This window comes from Berghia stephanieae, chromosome 4 (genome assembly GCF_034508935.2).
Source record: "Berghia stephanieae isolate SIO BIC M18660-M18661 chromosome 4, UCSD_Bste_1.3, whole genome shotgun sequence".
Classification (NCBI taxonomy): Eukaryota; Metazoa; Mollusca; class Gastropoda; order Nudibranchia; family Aeolidiidae; genus Berghia; species Berghia stephanieae.
The window spans coordinates 42,777,056-42,797,048 of record NC_088363.1 but is presented as its reverse complement, the minus strand read 5'-3'; the positions used below and the strand labels follow the sequence as shown (position 1 = coordinate 42,797,048).

At 33.6% G+C, this 19,993-nt stretch overlaps 1 protein-coding gene across 1 annotated transcript in view; it reads right to left on the bottom strand.

Annotated features, from left to right (window-relative positions):
* LOC144970614 (uncharacterized) overlaps positions 1-18,224 on the bottom strand; it is a 36,337-nt gene extending 18,113 nt beyond the window's left edge. The window contains exons 1-8 of the mRNA XM_078910429.1: positions 17,695-18,224; positions 15,641-15,803; positions 14,484-14,584; positions 12,285-12,410; positions 9,926-10,108; positions 7,929-8,047; positions 6,731-6,852; positions 3,694-3,859 (exon numbers count right to left, since the gene is read on the bottom strand). Of these exons, the coding sequence (XP_078766555.1) occupies positions 3,694-3,859; positions 6,731-6,776 (212 nt within the window). The 5' untranslated portion in view covers positions 6,777-6,852; positions 7,929-8,047; positions 9,926-10,108; ... (2 more) ...; positions 15,641-15,803; positions 17,695-18,224. The remainder of the gene's footprint in view (positions 1-3,693; positions 3,860-6,730; positions 6,853-7,928; positions 8,048-9,925; positions 10,109-12,284; positions 12,411-14,483; positions 14,585-15,640; positions 15,804-17,694) is intronic.
* Positions 18,225-19,993: the final 1,769 nt, after the last annotated feature.

Here is a 19,993-nt window from a genome sequence, read left to right as displayed (position 1 = left end):
GTAATTGAATTTTGTTTTCAAAGTATACGTACCTTTGTTTTGTTTTATTTTTATAAGGGTTGTTTGAATCATTCATCACCAACACAAACACAGACAGAAACACAAACAATATACACAAACAGATTTACACACACACACACACACACACACACACATTATATATATATATATATATATATATATATATATATATATAGATAGATAGTTCGAAGATGACGTCACTCAGGCCTTTGTTATTGTTTTTGCCATCCGCGTTTGTGAGTTGTTCTCACTAAACTATATTAACCAGACTATAAAAATTCATGGTTACACAGAGTTTGAGTGTTGGTCGGTTATACTTCCGGATGGCAATGTTGTGAACTCCTTGGCCAAGCGCATTATATATATATATATATATATATATATATATATATATATGTGTGTGTGTGTGTGTGTGTGTGTGTGTGTGTGTGTGTGTGTGTTTAGATCCCATGGATCTTTTTTTCAGTAAATCAATAAAGGATTGAATGGAACATAAATTCTCACAATATCAATATGCAGACTTTTACACACAACATTCACGATCGAAAGATGTCATATAAAATGTAGCACTTTTATATCTTTGTAAAAGATGTGTCACCTCAAGATACAGGTTCAAGATACACGTGTTAAGTGTTTGCACTGTGTATAGAAATTTAGGTAAGTATATATGTAAACCTTCAACCGATCTGAGCATTTAGGACACATATTAATGGCCTTATACTTCCAACATTATCTTTCAAATCTTCAGATTTCTAACCAATGGAATGTCTTTGTCAGCCACATATATATCTATATATTTCTTGATTTCTTTTTTAGTTAATTTTAGTTAACAGTTTTAAGTGTTAATCAATAAACAAACACTACACTTCTATGAGAACTGTCTCTGTAACTTATTATTTCAATATCAGTTCAATACAGGGTCGCCAATTTCAAAAGAAAATATTTTTAAGTAATATTTTGCTACTCTCCTCATTTTCTCGCGATGTTATCATAATATAATGATTTGTATTTTGAAAAAGGAAAAACCCAACAAAAATTCCTACGTATGTCGTCTAACTGAAGATTTCTAGAGCCTTAAATTTATTTCCTCTGTTGCGCAAAAATATTTTTTAACCTAACTATTTAAAAAATCCAATTTGAGGAAATAATCACATTGACCAAACAGTTTGAGAATCACTTTTAGAGATATTCTCACTTTTTGCCAACACAAGGCGTGAAGGCAAGCTAAAAAATGAAAAATTTGTTCATTGGTCTGAGAGGTCATAATTTTTCCATTTTAAAAACATATAGAATTATAGAAACGTATAAATCCTCTGGCGTTGACTTTGACGCTCACGAAAACTGTCTTTTTCAATGCTGAAATGGATTCCAGTCAATGGACGAATAAGACTTAATCTTATCACAACCAAATCATACGTATATTATCTTAGTGTTTTACTCAAGAGAGCAGCAACAGTAATGATACTAAAGTTACTTTGAAGTTATTGTTCTTTTGATGGAAATCTAGCTGTTATAACCAAATAATTAAAGAAAGAAATTCTGCTTTTGAAAGAAATGAAATCTGGTCGTGAGATGATTAATATAATTAGTTGTGTAAGAATGGCATAGTTAGTGATTTATTTGATATGAGTATGATTAGATTGTAACATTATTATATGGATGTCAACCATAAGTGATCTTGAGAAACATTTTTTGACTGAGAGAGAAAATTACACCCATATCTATTTCTGAGCTATCAATCCAAAACGGTTCTAAGCTGACAATGCTTGAGTGGATTAAGTTGTATTTTAAAACTGTACGTTTTCACAATTTGATTTAACACAAACTTTACATTCTCTTAATCTTCTTAAAGAAAGCAAGCCTGACATGTGGTGTTTATTGTAAAATCACAATGTAATTCTTTTATTTCAGCTTAAGCTCATGAGGAGGACTGGGTCCCATATGATAAGATAACAAGCCTTAAAGATTCACTCTCTGGTGACTCAAGTGAGTTAATGTGTATAAAGTGCATTACTCAAAAATAATTAATTCTAGGAGGTCCGAATTTTGAGAACATCGTCTCCCTTCGGCCCCCTGACCACAGTCAATACTAATGGAGTCAGTGGACCGCTGACGCTATTTTTCTGCATTCATCTCTATCTAGCTCACTAGTTTCTGTACTGGTTTGTCATGTCTATGTTTTCCACAAAAGTACAAGACAACTAGAAAATATCAAAATGATAAATTAGGGAGAAGGCGCTACTGCAAAATAAAGATCCGAAAAGTGTGTATGAAACAGTGCTAGGCAACGCAAAAAAAATACAAGACGGAAAAAAAATCCCAAAAAATCAGTCTTCATCCACTGCGGATCTAACTCAGACCTTCTTATTTCCGATCAGACATGCTACCATTACACATTACCAGTAATAGTAGCATGTCTGACCTGTAACCTGAAGATCTGAGGCTCGATTCTCAGTCCGGGAAGATTGTTTTTATGGGATATCTTTCTTGTATTTTTACTTTTTTGTTTTGTCTGGCACTGTTTCATACACACTTTTTCATATCTCTATATGATAACTAGACACTCTTGTGTTATTATAGATAGTTCCCCAGCACATTTTCAAAAAATAATTTGTATTCATTTTAGCCCCAAAATTGGTTACTTCAGATAACGGTCAGGAAAATAATCTCCAACTTTATCAAAAGGTATTCAACTCGAGTCTTCAAAAACCGGTTGTGTTTTTCTTAATGATAGTAAAATAAAAGGAGTAAGAGAAGTCTTATAAAAGATACAAAACAAAGTAATATACTATCATCATATTTATACTTTGTTTTGTATCTTTTGTAAGAGTCAATTATTTATTTTACTATACATTTTATTGACTCAATAGGCACCTCTAGAATATCTTTTTTAATAAGCAGAAAGGGTTCTTCTAAAATGGATGCCAAATCACGCCAGCATCCTTTATGGTTCGTATAGCTGTGTGTAAAAATGTGTGCATTTTTTATTTCTTAATTCTGGCTATTGGACTTAATGACAAGATGGTTCATCGCATCGTATCAGTAATATATAAAGTAAAAGTTTTCTAGCTAAAATGTTAACATTTGTGAGTCGTCCCATCAGCCTGGTATTATGTCAGAATGGTAGCTAGGGATTAATAATTTTGAGTTCAAAGTCAAACTGATAAAAGTTGGGAATACACACTTATTAACGTTCTTGGAAACAAAATTTGCTCTTCTTTATGAGGATGGTTGTCCCGATAGCTCAGTTGGTAGAGCACTCACTCCATACGCAAAGGGACCAAGATCGACCCCGGGTGCAGTCGATATTTTTTCTGACCACCTGTCCACCAAGCAGTGAATGAATGGATAGCTGAATCTGTTAGATTTGGCGGAAAGTGCTTTGCGACAGACTAGCGTCATATTTAAAGGATAGCAAGCAATGGCTATTGTCCGTTTCACGTTATAGAAACAGGGATAAACTCCGGCTCCGTGGTCGTAATGGCCCTGAAGAACTACGGCTTAATGAGGGTTTGTATTTTAACTCAAATCTTATGAGTCCAGCATAAAACTCAACATTACGCATCAGGTTGATTCGACATAGTAAAGTGTTGAGACGATTGATTACAAATGTGTTTGATTGATGGCACGATGTAAATTTGTTTCCCATAATTCTTTCCAAGCCTGCCTTACTTGTCTGGGTCAAATCTCTCATCATCCTCCTCGTCAAGGAGTCTTCTCTTCTTCTCCTCATCTTGTTTCTTCTTCCGGTAGTAGAGGAAGATGATGATGGCGGCGATGATGAAGAGGATGCCGAAGACAACGCCGAGAATCCACCATGGGAAGGAACTGGCTGGCGCTGTGAATGGGGATGTGGTGGTAGTGGTGGTGGTGGTGATGGTGGTGGTTGTGTTGGTGGTGGTGGTAGTGGGAGAGGGTGATGGTGATGTTGGTGTTGGTTGAAATGATGATGATGATGATGATGATGATGATGATGATGATGATGATGATGATGATGATGATGATGATGATGATGATGATGATGACTACTTATTAGATTAATAACACAATACAAAGACGACCTATATATATATATATATATATATATATATATATATATATATATATATATATATATATATATATATATATTTATATATATATATATTGAATCGTGTTTGATACAAATATGGTACGGATAGTGCTTGACATGTAACAATGGAGCGAATTATCAATATATATATATATATATATATATATATATATATATATATATATATATATATATATATGATATAATTCAAACTTGAGTCAACGGATCTTGTATATTATTTCTATAGAGGGAGCAATGTTCACCCGGTGGTGACTGGATTGACGGGTCAACTTGATCTATTGGAAAGTACTTCGTCAAAGACCAGAGTCTAAAATCCAAGGTCGGGAAGCAATTTTCATGGCTATTGCCCCACATTACAAAAGACCAGAATAAAATGTGGATGATAGGACTTTATTACCATAAAGAATTATGTCCTTTTGGGGTCTTTTCTACCATGTCTATGAGCAGGAAGAGGCAAGAAGTAAATGTAACGTTTTGGTTAATTTTCTTTGTCCAATGATTTTAACGCAAAATAAATGGCAATAGGAAATGAAATGGAATCTTCAAATTTTTCAACGAAGACGGATAATGAGGGCGTTTGGGATTCCGCTTTATCAACAAAATACTTAGTGTTTCATTCATCGTGTTTTGGTCCATATTATCAGTATTCGTTGAATAAATTGAAACTTGTATTTCATTTCCTATTATTATGTTTATCTTCGAGTTCAAGCAGCATCATATTCATTATGGTAAATAAGATTTTAACAGTTATGTATTATTCACCACTTTAAAATTGTTTAACATGACTGGATAGAAGAGGCTACGGTTTTTCTTCATTGAATAAAATAATTAATGTTTTGAAAGCCAATTTGTTATGACCCATTAAAACTGGTTCATCAATTTTGGCGATCAATAATAGATAACTTTGTTTCGTACTGCTTATTTGTTTCGTGTGTTTACACCTTGAGTGTTTGTGTCATTCATAACACCGTGCATTATTATTATTGCTGGTTTATATCTTTAAATCCGTGAAATCAACCACAGATCATAGATTGTAGAGAGTGATAGCGGGCCGTGCCAAGAGACAAACAACCGTGTAAACAACGCAATGACTTATATCATTAGATTGGTGGTTATGTAACCGGTTACCGCTTGATCGATTATCAGATTATAGATCTTCGATCCGATTGGTTTTGGTGAGTTGTGATCGGAAGGAAGCTAAGTGATATTTAGAACTCTTTATAACCGTAGCCTTTGTTAACTAAGAGCCAGATACTAACCTGTGCGGCTATGTGGTATGACACTCACTTTCGGATAGGAAGGTCCTGGGTTCGAGCCTCGCTTGGCGCACAGTTAAGTCCTTGGAAAAGGCTCCTTACTCACATTTTCTCACCATACTCATGTGTAAAACGAGTACCCGGTCGTTTACAGCGTTGTCTCTGTCCGAAAAAAATGCAATATATCGCCTAACAGGCCTCGTCTCGTCTTACATATTAAGTGTTGCTATTGGCCAAGGACCCTTTGTAAAGAGCTTTGAGCACGTTTAGTGTATATTGCTCTGTATAAAAGCTCAATTAAACCAAAAATAATTCGTCCTAAAAGAAGACAAAGATAACGTAAAAGATTATTGTGAGTTGGAATCAATGGCTCAGCTAATAAAATAATTTGTTTCCTTGAGCACTCTACACTTTCATTTGGTGATCACCGTATTCTTTGTGACGTGATGTTTTTGGTCAGTATCGAACTTTGGTTTACGAAGAAGGCCACGATATGACTTTAGAACAGAGCGTAACAGTCGAGCCGCGGGTTCGAATCCTCATAGCCGCAATTTTTTAATTCTCTTTGTCTTCTGGCACTTTTCAACTCATTTCATTTCTTGTTATTAGCAACATAAGGGCCTGCTCCACTGACTTCTACGAAACTATCAACTGACTCACTATTGCTGCCAATGTGCATATTCAACAGAAAATGGATAAAAATCAAAATGATAAAATTTCGTTTAATTTGACTAAACGACTCACCTGTGTTTCTGTGTATCAATTTTAAAATAAGCAAAATAAATATTTGACGAAATAATAAATGTAACCATAAAAATACCAGTAGAGGTGGTAGTTGGTGTGATAGATGTACTTACAGCAGGAACCTGAAAGAGAGGAAAAACTGTAAATAGAATGATTGTGACATTTAGATGACATGCATGAATATATATATATATATATATATATATATATATATATATATATATATATATATATATATATACATATATAATCCATTTAAAGTTTTATTGTTTATTTCCTTTGTTATCGTTACCATCATCATTAGTATATTTTCATTAAAATTATTAGAAGCAGTAGTAGTAGTAGTAGTAGTAGTAGTAGTAGTAGTAGTAGTAGTAGTAGTAGTAGTAGTAGTAGTAGTAGTAGTAGTAGTAGTAGTAGTAGTAGTAGTAGTAGTAGTAGTAGTAGTAGTAGTAGTCGTAGTAGTCGTAGTAGTAGTAATGGTAGTAGCAATAGTAATAGTAGTAGTTGGCTTTACGCGAGGAATCCGGGATATAATATGGGTCCAGAATTTTTGAAGGACCCCTTAATAAACATATTTAAACTATTTTCATTTATTTAGTTTTGCTATAAACACTCACTAGGACTATTAAGATAAACGTATGCCCCTGGTGATTGGACATAGGTGGTATTCATATCATTTGGACATTGCCTGGGGTATTGGGTGGCCCTGAGGCTTCCACTTGAGTAGTCCATGATCTGAAAAATACAGGAACAGTTGAGGCCAAATGTTTGGAAATCAAAGCAGGAAAGAAATGAGAAAGTAGAATAGAAGTTTCAATTTAATTGCCAAAGGCAACAGAGTTCATCAGTCGTGACGTCACTTCCCTCTTAATGACGCTTAGCAACTTGTTCTAAACTATCGGAACAATGGCGGACGCCATTATCTCCATCACTGCCCTTGTTAAATACTTCTCCGACGAGCATAAAAGTGTATCCAGAGGAGAAAAACGTAATAGATCTATTCATGTTTTGACTTTTATACATTATGATCATTCTGATCTGATGTGACAAATTTCTAGCCAGCATTAATAAAAAAAAGTACCGATTTTCTTTGTTTAGAAACAAGCTGCTGGTTGCTGGGCGGACTTGACATCAGACTATTGATGATTCCTATTGATGATTCGAGTGTTACTAAGCATTAACCAATCATAATATTTCCTGTCATTTAACCCGTTCCGTCCCTATGACTATTTATTTCCAGTCAATGCCAAGGACTGCTAAACATTCCTTTATTCCATAGCTACTTTTAGCACGTGACAAACAGACAAATAAGTCAGTCCCAAAGTAATGAGTACCTAATACAATATTTTGACACACAGATGAAGGAATTCCATCGCAACACCTCAAGAAAATGTGCATTTTTTAAAACAATTGTCTGTGTTAAAATTGTGAGCGATACACAGAATCTTTAGGCTGTTTGCTTCAGCTAGGTGATTTGCAAGTACTTAATGTGGCTATGGGTCGTCTTCTCACGGTAATCGGTTAATATCAGGGACAAAATATACTTTATTTTAAACGTTCTAGTCAAAAATAAAACTACGGAAACGTTTATTCGACTAATTTTAATAAGATATACAGTAACAACTGATGTAGTGTTCAAAAGTTTATGTACTTTATGACGATTGAATAACCGGAGACACATACTATACGATTTTTTTTTAAGTATCACTGAGCAACCATGAATAATTGATTTGACGTTTCGAGTTTCCGCAATTTCAACTAAATTGACGATGACTAATACATCTAGTACAAAGCTAAGACTTCTTCCCTACCATGCAGGTAATGGAGAAGGTGGTTATTTCATCCACAGTGCCAGGATTATACAGGCTCAGGTAATGTATTTTGTTGTCGCTGTCGTCTATGTTGAATAAACAGAACACACTGCCATATTCTGTGGGGAAAGAAAAGTATTTCTATTAGTTTGATATATTTTGTAAAAAATTGTTTTGAATTAATAAATTCTGCTGAGTGCCCGCCCCCTGAATAACCTTTCACTATTCTGCAGAAAAGGAAACCTTTGGAGGTTTACATTCGATGAGAGGATTTAGCGAAAGCTACTCGTATGATAGATAGCTTAGTGATGCCAATTTTATTCATTTTTACACCACCAGACCCACTTCGCTGGGTTCACATTCGCTTTATACAAAATATTAACAGAAATCATAACCCCATTGAAAGCATCCCCTCCAAATCAACTATGCTCAATTACGGTGTCCCTCAAGGATCTGTGTTAGGCCCATAGATCTTCACAGTGTACATTGATCTTTTGAGCGATGTGTTGATGACCCATGGCGTCGACCATTATATATATATGCCGACGACACGCAACTTTATTGTCCAATATTTCTGAACGATTGTGTATCTGTTAAAATTATTTTATAAGTCTTAATGCAAAAAATCTGGTCTTGGATGTCAGCGAACAAACTCAAGTTCAATGACGACAAGACTGAACGCATTGTGTTCCGGAAAAATAGACAAAACTGTCATGATGGAGGGCATTATGATAAATAACACCATGATTCAAAGATCTCAGTGTCAGAACTTTAAGATTTTATTTAGATGAATTTTTAGACATGCAAATTCAAATCTCGACATTATGCCAAACCATCCACTATTCCCTCAGAAACATTGGACACGTGCGGAACCTTATTGGCAAAGACACGTGCAAACTGCTAGTTCACCCAAGGATTACCTCCAGACTTGACTGATATAACAATACACGAAAAATCATCAAGAATTTATTGTGGGGAAGTTTGATGTGGTTTTTCTGATTTTAGTCAACCGGCTCTTTACGGCTATAAAGAAAGGAGTCCATCCAAGACATTGGCCCATGGAGCCTGAGTATATCTCGGTTTGTATAACGCTGAACGGACAATGCTTGCTACCTGTTGGATAGGACACTAGTATATCACAAAGTACGTTCAGCATGATTTGGCAGACCCAACTGCCCAATCACTGTATGTGGCAAAAGAGGAAATCAGAAAAATAAATCTATTCACCCGTGATAAGTAGTCCTTCAGAGCCATTGGACTCATGTAGCCGGAGTTTATCCCGTTTTCAATAGCGTGAAACGGACAATAGCAATTGCTTGCTATACTTTTGATAGGAGGCTAGTCTATCGCAAAGTACTTTTGACAAATCTAACAGACTCAGCTACCCATCCACTACTGGGTGGACAGGGGGAGGGGTCAGAGAAAACCTCGACTGCACTCGGGATTGATCTCGTTCCCTTTGCGTGTGAAGTCATTGCCGTACCAACTAAGCTATCACCCGTGATAGTCTTCAACAAATCCTCAAGTTGAAATGGTTTGACAAAGTGCCAAAACGCTGACCGTTGAACAAGACCAAACCAAGAGCAATTAAATGGATGTCTAGGTCAGGCGCAGACAGTGACGATGGGTTGGACATATCCTGACGAAGTAGCCCTGTAAGTTAACCAAGCACACTCTGGAATGGAACCCGCAGGGCAAGAGTTAACAGGGTCGTCCAAAACAGACTCGGAGGAGAAGCCTTCACCAAGATATTACGTGCATCTCCAATCTTACCTGGAGTGAGGCAAAGGTCTGTGCCAAGAACAGAAGAAGATGGAAGAGTGCTGTTGAAGTCTAGGTTCGCCAGGAGGCAAGAGGCATAAGTCAAGTAAGTCAAAGTCAACCGTGCTTGATCTCAATCCATTGGCATGTGAAGTGAGTGCTCTACCCAACTGTGCTAGCGAGACTTCCAAGTATACAGAACGCAGACAAAAAACAAAAAACAGCAGTCAACTTACCGGAATACGCCAATGGTATAGAACAATCCGTGCCGTTATAAAACAAAGCAGTACTATTTGTACAGGCGTCTAGAGGGTTACTACTGCTGTTACATGTGCTTGTCCCGGTATCATCTCTGACGTCATATTTGTAATTACCGTTAATCTGTGACGGGCAGTCTGAAATGGCGTCTTCTATTGTGCCTAGAATTCAAAATAAAACGGCGAGTAACAACTGATAGTTGTTGTAGTAGTAGTAGTAGTAGTAGTAGTAGTAGTAGTAGTAGTAGAAGTAGTAGTAGTAGTAGTAGTAGTAGTAGTAGTAGTAGTAGTAGTAGTAGTAGTAGTAGTGTAGTAGTAGTAGTAGTAGTAGTAGTAGTAGTAGTAGTAGTAGTAGTAGTAGTAGTAGTAGTAGTAGTAGTGTGTGTAGTTAGTAGATAGTACGTAGTAGTGTAGTAGTAGTAGTAGTGTATGTAGTAGTAGTAGTAGTAGTAGTAGTAGTGTAGTAGTAGTAGTAGTAGTTAGTAGTAGTATAGTATGTAGTAGTAGTAGTAGTAGTGTAGTAGTAGTAGTAGTAGTAGTAGTAGTAGTAGTAGTAGTAGTAGTAGTAGTAGTAGTAGTAGTAGTAGTAGTAGTAGTGTATGTAGTAGTAGTAGTAGTTAGTGTAGTATGTAGTAGTAGTAGTAGTAGTAGTGTTAGTAGTAGTAGTAGTAGTAGTAGTAGGTAGTGTAGTAGTAGTAGTAGTAGTAGTATAGTAGTAGTAGTTAGTTAGTAGAGTGTTAGTAGTAGTAGTAGTAGTAGTATGTAGTAGTAGTATAGTAGTTAGTAGTATAGTATAGTTAGTAGTATAGTAGTAGTATAGTTAGAGCGTAGTAGTGTAGTAGTAGTAGTAGTAGTAGTAGTAGTAGTAGTAGTAGTAGGTAGTAGTAGTTAGTAGTAGTATTATATATATATATTATACATTATTATTATTATTATTATTATTATTATTATTATTATTATATTATTATTATTATTATTATTATTATTCATTATTATTATTATTATTATTATTGTTATTACTAATAATAATAATTAATAATAATATAATAATAATAATAATAATAATAATAATAATAATAATAATAATAATATTTGATTGTTATTATTATTATTATTATTTTATTATATATTATTATTATTATTATTATTATTATTATTATTATTATTATTATTATTATTATTATTATTATTATTATCATTATCATCATCATCATCATCATCATCATTATTATTATCATCATTATTATTATCATCATTTATTATTATTATTATATTATTATTATTATTATTATTATTATTATTATTATTAATGAGACCTCACATCCCAAACTGGCGGTCTAAAACAATAACAAAGAGCCGTAGACGTAAACTTCATTCATTCCATTTGGAAAATGCACTCGCTAACTAATTATTTGTCCCTGATTTGTGACCAAATAATAATTACGAAGACCGTCAATCAGAGGATTGCTATCTTCGCGTTGTGGCTTGTTTTTGTTTTGTTTTTTTTATGAAATGCTGAAATGTGTCATTTTGTGAGTTTTGCTCACAATACAAACCATCATGTCACTAAACATAATGCCTACATGCGAATTTTCCTCTTATCAATTTAGTGGCCGAATGTATAGATAGAACGAAGAAGACGTCACTCAAGCCTTTGTTATTGTATTTTGCCATCCGCGTTTGTGAGTGAATCTCACTATACTGTATTAACCAGACTATGGATAGTATGCAGATGACGTCACTCAGGCCTTTGTTATTGTTTTTGCCATCCGCGTTTGTGAGTTGTTCTCACTAAACTGTATTAACCAGACTATAAAAGTTCATGGTTACACAGAGTTTGTGTGTTGGTCCGTTATACTTCCGGATGGCAATGTTGTGAACTCCTTGGCCAAGCGCATTCTATCTATAAAAGTTCATGGTTACACAAAGTTTTGTGTGTTGGTCCGTTATACTTCCGGATGGCAATGACACGTAATTATAATTGTTATGAGCTTCTTAGCCAAGCGCATACTATCTAGAGGCAGATTCTTCTGAAAATGGGACGTAAGAGAGCGAGGATGGATGACGACCAGCATTTAAAAATTTTAGACTAGAAAATAAGATTTCATAACTCTAAAATCAGAAGATCATTTACACAACATGCCATCCAGTCCTCCTGAAGAGTGGTTTTGCACTTTCAATGAGATTGGAACTTGTTGTTTCTTTTGTTTTTTGTTTGTTTTTTGTTTTTTTGGCATCACACTTTTAAACCCTATTATGAGATGAATAATGGTATATACAATGTATGATTAATGGTTTGAACGAATCAAAATTTTCACTCCAAAACGGTTAATTTTACCATTTCTAAACAAGATACGATACGTTCCCAGACCGACTTCCATGTTGGAACAGATCTCGCTATAGACTCGAGTCAGCAATGGTAGGTAGATCTTGGATCTCTCGTTTCCAGCGTCCTGTACAGGGGCTGACAGGAAAGATGGATAAGATAAAGAGATGATAATGCATATATATTTGTGCGGTGTATTTTCTCTCGTTTTCGTCGTCCTTAATGTAAAATAATTCTCATCAAAAAAGGTATTATGAAACAGTGCCAGACAATGCAGAAAGAAAAATACAAGAAAAAAAAATCATCAAAAAAGTAAGCCACACTCAAGGCCAGCTGATTTTTTGGAATGGCTTTTTCTTGTATTTTTCTTTCCTCTTTGCTTGGCACTGTTTATAAATAAATTTGATGTTTTTTGTCTTACTTCAGTGATAATAATAATAACATAATAATAATAATAATAATAATAATAATAATAATAATAATATAAAAATAATAATAATAATAATAATAATAACAATAATAATAACAATAATAATAACAATAATAATAATAATACTGATAATGATAACAATAATAATAATAATAATAATGATAATGAATATAATAATTACATAATAATAATAATAATAATAATATAATAATAATAATAATAATAATAATAATAATAATAATAATAATAATATATAATACTGATAATGATAACAATAATAATAATAATAATAATAATAATATAATAATAATAATAATAATGAATAATGATAATAATAATGATAATGATAATAATAATTAATAATAATAATAATAATAATAATAATAAATAATAATAATAATAATAATAATAATAATAATAATAATAATATAATAATAATAATAATAATAATAATAATAATAATAATAATAATAATAATAATAATAATAATAATAATAATAATAATAATAATAATAATAATATATATAATAATAATAATAATATTAATAAATAATAATAATAATAATAATAATAATAATAATAATAATAATAATAATAATAAAATAATAATAATAAATAGATAAATAATAATAATAATAATAATAATAATAATAATAATATAATAATAATAATAATAATAATAAAAAAATAATATATAATAATAATAATAATAATATATAATATAATAATAATAAAATAATAATAATAATATAATATAATAATAATAATATAATAAAATAATGATATAATAATAATAATAATAATGAATATAAAATAGATAAAATAATAATAATATAATGAATAATAATGAATATTATAATGAAGAAGAAGATAGAAGAAGAAGAATGAAGAGAGATAAATAAGATAGGAAGAAGAAGAAGAAGAAGAAGAAGAATGTAATTCATTTATATAGTGCTGTCCCATACAATATAGCTCTAGGCGCACAGTACACCTATGATGTGTCCTAATTTGTTACTTTGATATTTTCAATGAAAATGTTGCTGCTTGAAACTCGAAGAAATAAATAACAATAGGAAATAGAATGGAAGCTCCAGTTTAGTAAATGAATACAAATAATGTGTACGTTTCGAGTTTATCCTTTATCAACAAAACAATGAATGAATGAACTACTAAAGACGAATTCATTTTAAGTGCTTCATTCATCGTGTTCTGTTGATAAAAGGGAAACCCGGAACACCCACATTATAATCAATTTATTGTGAGATCATTGTTGTAACAGAAATCTAGGATCATAGTTGAGTCCTTGGAAAAGGCTCTTTACTCACATTTTCTCACCATATTCAGGTGTAAAATGAGTACCTGGTCGTTAAACATTGTTCTTTGTCGGAAAAAAAATTGTAATATCGCCTAACAGGCGTCATGTCTCGTTCTACATGTTAAGTGTTGCTGATGGCCTGGACCCCTTGTAAAAGGATTTAAGACTTCGAGTGGATATTGCGCTATATAAATATAATTTTTTTCGGACAGAGACAACGTTGTTAACGGCCAGGTACTCATTTTACACACCTGAGTACGTTGAAAGAATATGAGTAAAGAGCCTTTGCCAAGGACGCAACTATGCGCCGAGCGAGACTTGAACCCAGGACCTTCCGATCCGGAAGCGACTGTCATACCACACCACCACATAGCAGCACAATATACATGAATAATTTCATCACGTTAAATACAGATAGACATCAGTTTCAACATAAATATAACGTAGAATTGATTGTCCAACCCACCTGCAAACTCGTAGAAATAAAACATGTCATTGTTGACCTGAGTAAAATTCCAACAGAAATACGCTGTGAAGTTAAGGCCGAAGAAAAGGAACGGCGTTGATCTGGAATGAAAAGAATAATTTAAAGTTTTGTTGGGTGTTAGACATGGTTGAGACATGTATATCTATATTTTGTTATATATCTTCTATATTTTTATTGACATTTCTACCGGATTGCTCAGGTTGTAGAGCATTCCTTTTACACGCACAGGGACTAAAATCGATACCGAGTGCTGTCAAAAAGTATTTTTTCTGACCAACCTCTCCCCCGTCAACCCAGCATTGAATGGGTAGCAGAGTCTGTTAGACTTTGCTGAAAGTACTTTGTGATACGCTAGCGTCATATACAAAGGATAGCAAACAATTGCTATTTTGCGCGTTTTACGCTATAGAAACCGGGATAAACTCCGAATCCGTGAACCTAATGGCTCTGAGGGACTACTACCGACAACAAACCAAGCACAAAATGCTGAAAATTATGACATTCTTACTTGTCAGATAATATTTTGGTCACAAATCCACCGAGGACATGATTGTTCAGAAAAAGTGTGGAGAGGACACGGAGATCAATAATGATGAGAAATATAGTTTATGGAGAAGGCTAACATGAAAACAGAGAATTTAAAAAAAATATATCACAGTGTCAGAGAGAGACAAACCCGGGATGACACCCACCGCCTGGCCGAGAGAGAGAGAGAGAGAGAGAGAGAGAGAGAGAGAGAGAGAGAGAGAGAGAGAGAGAAGTCGCCGAGCAGTTGCACTAGTCACTGAGCTATCCAATCAAACTAAGTAACTTGTCCGCAGTCCGCACGATAGTTAACTATGTTAGCCAAATTTTGTATGAAGTTGTTGTTGATGATGATGATTATGATGATGATGATGATGTTGACTACTACAACAACGACGACGTCGAAGATAGTGATGATAATGATGATGTTGATGATGATGATGATGATGATGATGATGATGATGATGATGATGATGATGATGATGATGATGACTACGACAACAGCAACGACGTCGAAGATGATGATGATGATGATGAGCATGATGATGATGATGATGATGATGATGATGATGATGATGATGATGATGATGATGATGATGATGATAACTTACTCAATAACATAGATTGTATCATCTTGCTGGTAGCACGAAAGTGTCAACGTCCCAAAGGTGTGGAACTCGTAGCCTGTGATTGCCGTGGCCGTGAACTCCAGGGCCCCTTTGAAAGTGTCAAACCAGGTGCCGCGTAGGTCTGTCGGGAGCTCACAGGTCGCATCTGGGAAAGATACATATCATAAGAAAATTGCTTTTGGTAGCTTTGATTTAATTTGTTTTTGTTTTTTGTTGTTTTTTTGTTTTGTTTTTTTTTTGTGTGTTTTTTTCTATTTTGTTTTGTTTTGCTTTGTTTTTGTTTTTGTTTTTTTGTTGTTGTTTTTTTTGTTTTTTGTTTGTTTGTTTTTTTATTGTTTGTTTGTTTTTTTTGTTTTTTTTTTTTTTGCTTATTTACTTATTTTAAGTTTGACTTTTGGTTTAATTTATGTTGTTGGGTCTGTTTTGTTAATGTTTTGTTGTTGTTTTTTTTTTTTTTTTTTTTTTGGGGGGGGGGGGTTTCTGTTGTTGTTTTGTGGGGTTTTTTTTTGTTTGTTTATTTATTTATTTTGTTTGTTTGACTTCTGGTTTAACTAGATGTTGGTTTTGTTTTTGTTTTCGTTTTTTGGGGGGATTTTTTTGTTCGTTGGTTTTTGTTATGTTTTTTGTTTTTGTTTTGTTTTGTTTTTTGTTTTTCTTGATTTTTTAAATATTTTTTTTTGCTTAGTGATGCTTTTATTTTAATCTTACTTTCTCGTCAATTTGATTTTATTTTATATTTGTGGTTTTCTTTTAATTATTCTTTGGGGGTTTTTTTCGGGGCGGGGGGGGGGTGATAGGGGGGAAAGAGTGATATACGTGGAATGGAAGTATCGGACATATTTGGACATGCATATTGTTATATTTTTTTTGTGAAAGTTAGAGTTGTCGGCAGAAGTATTTGTAGATTTAGTTTCACAAACTGTAACATAGTAACTGGTGAGGTTTATGACGAATTTCTTGATATCATCAGAGTGAAATATCAAGTATTCATGATTATACTGTCCTATTCTGAGAAATCGTCCTTCAAATATCGATCGATTAAAATTACTTCCGTGAAATCCCAGGTTTAAGAGCTCTTGCCGCCAAGACGAGGGTTATCCTAATCCATCGATAGTTGAAGGACAAGTTTTTGGCCAAAACCTGAAAAAAATAGAGCATTTATACAGCGAATGATTCCCTAAACGTGTTCAAAGCGCTTGACAAGGGGTCCCTGTAGGACGAGACGCGATGCCTTTTAGGCGATATTACCATTTTTCGGACAGAGGCAATGCTGTTAACGACTAGGTATTCATTTTTTGCCCGGGTATGGTGAGAGATTGTGATTAAAGAGCCTTTTCCAAGGACTCAACTATGCGCCGAGCCAGGCTCGAACCCAGGACCTTCCGATCCGAAAGCGAGTGTCATACCACTAGATCACATAGCCGCACAAAACGTGTTGCGTTTTTTTGGTCTGATTACTACATTATACACGGAGCAGTCTTTTCTGTTTTTAATGATCGTGGTTTGTAAGAAAATGGCGAGAACCAATCACAAATATCCGGAATGTTAGGCCTAGATTTGAATAGTGATTCGTCAATGATGTATCTCAACGGTTGTTGGTTTTTGGGGAAGGGGGTTTTGTTTTGTTTTGTTTTTTTTGGGTTTTTTTTTTTGTTTTTTGTTTTTTGTTGTTGTTTTTTTTTTGTTTTTTTGTTTTTTGTTTTTTGTTTTGTTGTTGTTGTGTTTTTGTTTTTGTTCTCTACTTTATAAGACATTTACAACATGCGCGCAATTTCATCTTATATATATATATATATATATATATATATATATATATATATATTTTATAATATATATATATATACATATATGTATAATATAAATATATATATTATATGTATGTATATATATATATATATATATATATATATATATATATATATATGTGTGTGTGTGTGTGTGTGTGTGTTTGTGTATGTGTGTGTGTGTCTGTTAATCTCAATCGTTATAAGCAATACATCTTACCGCTCAGCTAAAGATCGGTCAAATATATTTACCTGCATATTGGATGTTTGAGAAAAATATGGCAACAAATATCAAATTCGTCCAAATCCTCATGGTAATTTTTGGCTACAATTAGCTAAATTTACTGGCACTAAAAGTCAGGTAGAATCGTGACGTCATCTTAAAACTGGCTTGGGCCTTCCCATCTGGGAACAATCTCCGACAATCATAAAAGCCGTTTATAAAACATATAAAGCTAACTCCAAGCACATAGTTTTCCTCAACAGAAGCAGGGAATTTTATTTGAATTTCTGTCGTCTGACTCTAATATAAAACAAAACTCTCACAAAATAACACTCAATAACACAAAATCACTTCCTTTTTCACAGTTATCTATACGCATTATTTACTCTTTCCTCTCTATGTCAACGAAACTTAATAACAACTCCAAAAATATACGAAGTATAATAAGGGGATATATTTAACCAAAGGTTCTGAGCGGTGAGTGTTCTTATTAATCCCAATGTATCTACACACCTAAAACCTATCACCTTATTGATTTATCGATCCGTTTCCAATACGTAATCTAAAACAAGTGACACTGGCCAAATCCGGGCCGAATTATGACCGCTAATTCAGTTGGGATAAAGCTTTGATTTCTTATAAACTCTATAGGTTCCTATACTAAACAAACCGCTTAAAGGCAAGAGGTCTCAGTTGCTCTTGGACATTGCCAATTTTCCGAAATACAATCAATATGAAAAAAAATAATTTACATCCTTCATAAACTTTACTCTGCCTAAAATAGTACATAACAGTAAGAGGTGTGACGACCACCAAACGAACGTGAACAGTGCGTTGTAGTCAATAGTGCAACCAATGGGATCAATCGAAGGCTGGTTTTCCAAAACTCGTTAAGTCGATTTTTCTACTTTTTGAGATTTTCCATCCATGAGATAAATTGAAACGTAAACTTTATTTTAAGCATCAAATGGCACAAGAATTTCCCTTGATTTCTGTGAATTTGAAGTTTAGATATGATAAAATAATAGACCCAGTGAGAAATAGTAGGGAAATCAGGGAGTGGTTTTCCAAAACTCTCTAACTCCGTTTTTCCCATTTTGAGATATTGAGGATTATTTCCCCTACTATTTCTCATTCGGTCTATTATTTTATCATATTTAAACTTTAAATTCACATAAATCTAGGGAAATTCTTGTGCCATTTGAAACAATTGAAATTGTTTCTTTCTGGATTTCTAACAACGACTCACTTTGTGGAGTAATATTTTTGAGACAATTGGTCACAACTCGGCGGTCAGTGAAAAGCCCTGAATTACCGACTAACTGGTACTAAATGAATGTAAAAAAGAACAATGTAGGCGATTGGAAATTGGTTTCAATCTTTGTATATTTGAACTATTTTTTTTCCTCATGGAATGGAAAATATTAAAATGACTATACTTATTCCTCGTAGCCCACGGTATGCAAGGGGAATATAGGGGGCTGGTGATAGATACATATCAGAATACGTCATATGTATAGATAGCTCAGTTGGTAGAGCACTCGCTTCAAACACAAAGGGACCGTGATCCATCCCTGACAAAGTCGAGATTTTTTTTCGGACCCCACTGTCTGACCAGAATTGATTTGTTAGCTGGGTCTCTGAGATCGGGCGAAAAGTACTTTGTGATAGACCAGCGTCTTATCCTATGGGTAGCAAGCAATTGCTATTTCTATTTCACGTTATAGAAAAGAGGACAAACTACGGCTCGCATTGGTCTAATGCCTCTGAAGGACTACTAAGAGATATTACTAAAAGATTGATAAATACCTACGACTACAATCAGTACATATAGTAATTTAGAAGATTTTGCGCATGCCGTCTGTCACGTATGCTTTCTTCTACTTTCGGTTTGGGCTGAGTATTGAGAACGACATTTCAGAATTCATCGCATTTTGATTGATTGATAAATATAATAATAATTAGAAACAACAACGCTTTATCGAAACCTTGGTTTTATTCGTCTCTGAAGACAAATTTTGACTACAATATTTCGTTTTTCGCTACCATTCGCGCTTTTTGATGTTGTTCTTTTTCTTGTTGTTGTTGCTGTTGTTGTTGTTGTTGTTGTTGTTTTTGTTGTTGTTGTTGTTGTTGTTGTTGTTGTTGTTGTTGTTGTTTTAACCATCTACGCCTCTAAAATCAGTTTGCCTATAATCATCTCCAAGATCTGACGATTTGTTTGTTATGGAAATCCCGTGCAGGATCGCGACGTCATTTAAATAATGTTGCTTTTTCCTGGTATGGTTTATGATTACAGGAACATATTTGCTGATCTGATTACTTGAA